The sequence below is a fragment of the Octodon degus genome, unplaced genomic scaffold (genome assembly GCF_000260255.1).
Source record: "Octodon degus isolate 3935 unplaced genomic scaffold, OctDeg1.0 scaffold00496, whole genome shotgun sequence".
NCBI lineage: Eukaryota > Metazoa > Chordata > Mammalia > Rodentia > Octodontidae > Octodon > Octodon degus.
Genome location: NW_004525072.1, coordinates 75565 through 78409, shown reverse-complemented (window position 1 = coordinate 78409; position 2845 = coordinate 75565). Strand labels below are relative to the sequence as shown.

General features: G+C 39.7%; 1 protein-coding gene across 1 annotated transcript in view; it reads right to left on the bottom strand.

Moving 5' to 3' along the window:
* Parp4 (poly(ADP-ribose) polymerase family member 4) overlaps nucleotides 1-2577 on the bottom strand; it is an 82742-nt gene extending 80165 nt beyond the window's left edge. Inside the window, exons 1-2 of the mRNA XM_023708721.1 lie at nucleotides 2377-2577; nucleotides 1030-1167 (exon numbers count right to left, since the gene is read on the bottom strand). Coding sequence (XP_023564489.1) covers nucleotides 1030-1167; nucleotides 2377-2577 — 339 coding nt within the window. The remainder of the gene's footprint in view (nucleotides 1-1029; nucleotides 1168-2376) is intronic.
* Nucleotides 2578-2845: the final 268 nt, after the last annotated feature.

The following is a 2845-nucleotide window of genomic DNA, read 5'->3' as shown; positions in this document are numbered from 1 at the left end:
GTATAGTGAGAACCTGTCTCAAAAAGACAAAAAAAAAAAAAAAAAAAAAAAAAAGAAAAAAGAAAAAAACAAACTGCAGCCTAGGTCACTAGGTATCAGGTCTTCAGGTCACTAGTGGTACCCTTAAAGGTGACCACAGGCTCCCAAAGTTTCCTCTGCTTTGCTTTCTGACCAGGAGGTGAACAGTTTTGCTCTGTGATACACCTCTGCCATGACGTGCTGCCTCATGGTCTTCAAATCAATGAAGCCAGAAGAAAACTCTTTTTAGGATGACTCTCAAGTATTTCGTTACAGTGATAGAAAGCTTTCTGTCATAGCAAATGATGATCTTTACTGGAGACAGCTCAGTCATGACAATGACGCCTTTAGGACTCTTTCCAAAACTGGCCTCTGCTTAACTAGAAGGACAGACAAGGGCCTTATACTTCTGTGCATGTGTACACATTTATAGCACTGAACATTAATGGCACTGTGATACAATTTCTTTTCATATGAAAAATTGTAGAAAGATAGCATCAAATCTGGGACAAACTCCCCAGATCACAAAATGCTTTGTGGACTTTACCCCAGGAAACCCTGTGTCCCTAAAATAAGGCAATTTAATTCCATAGGACAAACTTTCCTATATCATCTTCATACAATAAGGCATTTACATAAGTTGTACCACTGAGGATATCTTCTTTCAGTTGCAACTATACAACTATACACTGGTGGATTAAAAGTGAGCCTATACTTCCTAAAACTTTCGGAAGGTAAAGCAGTGTTTATGAAACAGGCATCTTAGTAGGGCCCAAGTCTGTCCCTTTCTGTTGGGCCTGCTACCAACTTCATGGCCCAGAGGCTCTGGCAGGGATGTCTAGTTTTTTGACTTTTTCTTCACTTAGTTCTCTAACTTGCCCCTTTTCTACAGGGTACATGGAAAGAACAATCAAGAACAAAATCCAGGGCAATCCAACCAGCACAAATGTGTACTTATTTAAGTGAGCAAAGCAGGAAATACATTCACTGTAAATGACAGACATGACTCACATCATTGAGGCTAATCTTGTTCACAGGCTTGAGAAGCGTATGCTCCAGGTGGCCTTGAGCTTCCACCCAAATCATTTCCACCAAATCGCTCACCTCCTGGCTCAGAGTGCTTGAGTTTATGACCTCTTCCAAAAGCAGCTATAACAACAGAATAACAAAGCATCACCACAAAAACCATCAGAAGTCACTACCTTTAAAACTAAGATGGAACTGAGCATAGTGTGGCGCAACTGTAATCCTAACACTCAGAACGCTGAGGCAGGAGGATAGCCACAAGTTCCAGGTCAGCCTGTATTACATAGTGAGGTCAAGCTCAGTATGAACCATGACCCAAAAAACAAAACAAAAAATGAAAACTTAACATGGGTAAATGAATAGAAGTGTGAGATGAAAAGAATAGCAGCATAAAAGAGCCACCTTTGCCCAAGTGCCTAGGAATGGCTTAAGTGTATTAGCCAAAGTTCTGTGCTGGGAGCCTGGTTCCCAGAGTAGTGGTGCTGACATGGTAGAACAGAAGGGTGGGCAACTATAGGAGATGATTAGACCATAGGGTACTGCCCTGCCCTCAGAAAGGATTGTTTTCTTAGGGAAGAAGTACTGTTTCACTTTTCATTTTTCCACTACGGTGTGTGGCAGCCAATATCTTACTCATTCCACTCAGCCAGGATGCTGGTGCCATGTTGTTTGGAACTTTCAGTCACCAGAATTGTAAGCCAATAGTGAGCCAAATAAATTCTTTACTTGTTAAGTACCTGGGCTCAAGTATTTTGGGATAGCAACATAAAATGCACTAGGAACCAGGTAACTGTAACACACCAGTCCTCTCTATGCTCTTTCTCCATCTCCTTAGCATCTCCTCTGTCTCCCCCAATCTGTGCTCTCCTCCCCCTCTTCCAATTCTGTCTCCACATCCACCTTTCTTTTTCTAATTTTATTTTCTCTCATCTTTACCTTCACTCCATAAGGGTTAATCCTGTCAGTGGCACTAAACACATAGGATGAGAATTATGGACCCTCAACTCTGTCTAAAGTATCATGAGATCTTCTGAAATCTGGAAGGGTTCACTGCTGGAATAAGGAATTAGTTTCACAGCTTTCCTAAACTCATCCCACATTGCATATCTGCGCCTTTTGGTGAGTTTACTTTTTCTTCCTTAACTCATCTTCTCTCCTATTAATTTGATTTGTAACAAAGAAAATATTTCCATTAAAAATATTCAATAGTGTTGGGGATGTACCTCAGTGGTACAATGCTTGCTGAACATGAGCCAAGGGGTTAGGTTCAATTCCAACTGTACAAGGAAAAAATTCCAGCCAATAAATAAAAGAATTATCAATCAATCTTACTGCTTGCAATTTTTCAGATGCTAACTGGGTTGCTTCAGGTGTAAAATGTTCTCTGAGCAGAAATCCTTGTTTCTTCAACATTTCGATGTAGTTTTCATAATATTCACTTGCATCTGCAGAAGTTTTCTTTATAGTAAACTGTCTTCTAGTCTGTGAATTACAATATACAGCAAAGGTATGGTATCTTATCAACACATTCATCTTTTTTGAACATCTATGTATTGAATATAGGGTGTTAGATTCCTGCTATGAAGAAGTTTAGAAACTAGTTTTTTTTTAAGAATTATTTAAATCTTCCATTTTTCACGAAAAAGATGAGGTCTTGGTTACTTTTCTCTCATGCTGAGACAAAATATTTGACATCCCAAACTAAAGGAGGAAAGGTTTATTTAGGTGCAGTTTGTAAAGGTTTCAGTCAGTATCAGCTGGCTCTAAGGCAGGGAACAATGGCAAAGGGGCAACAACAGTT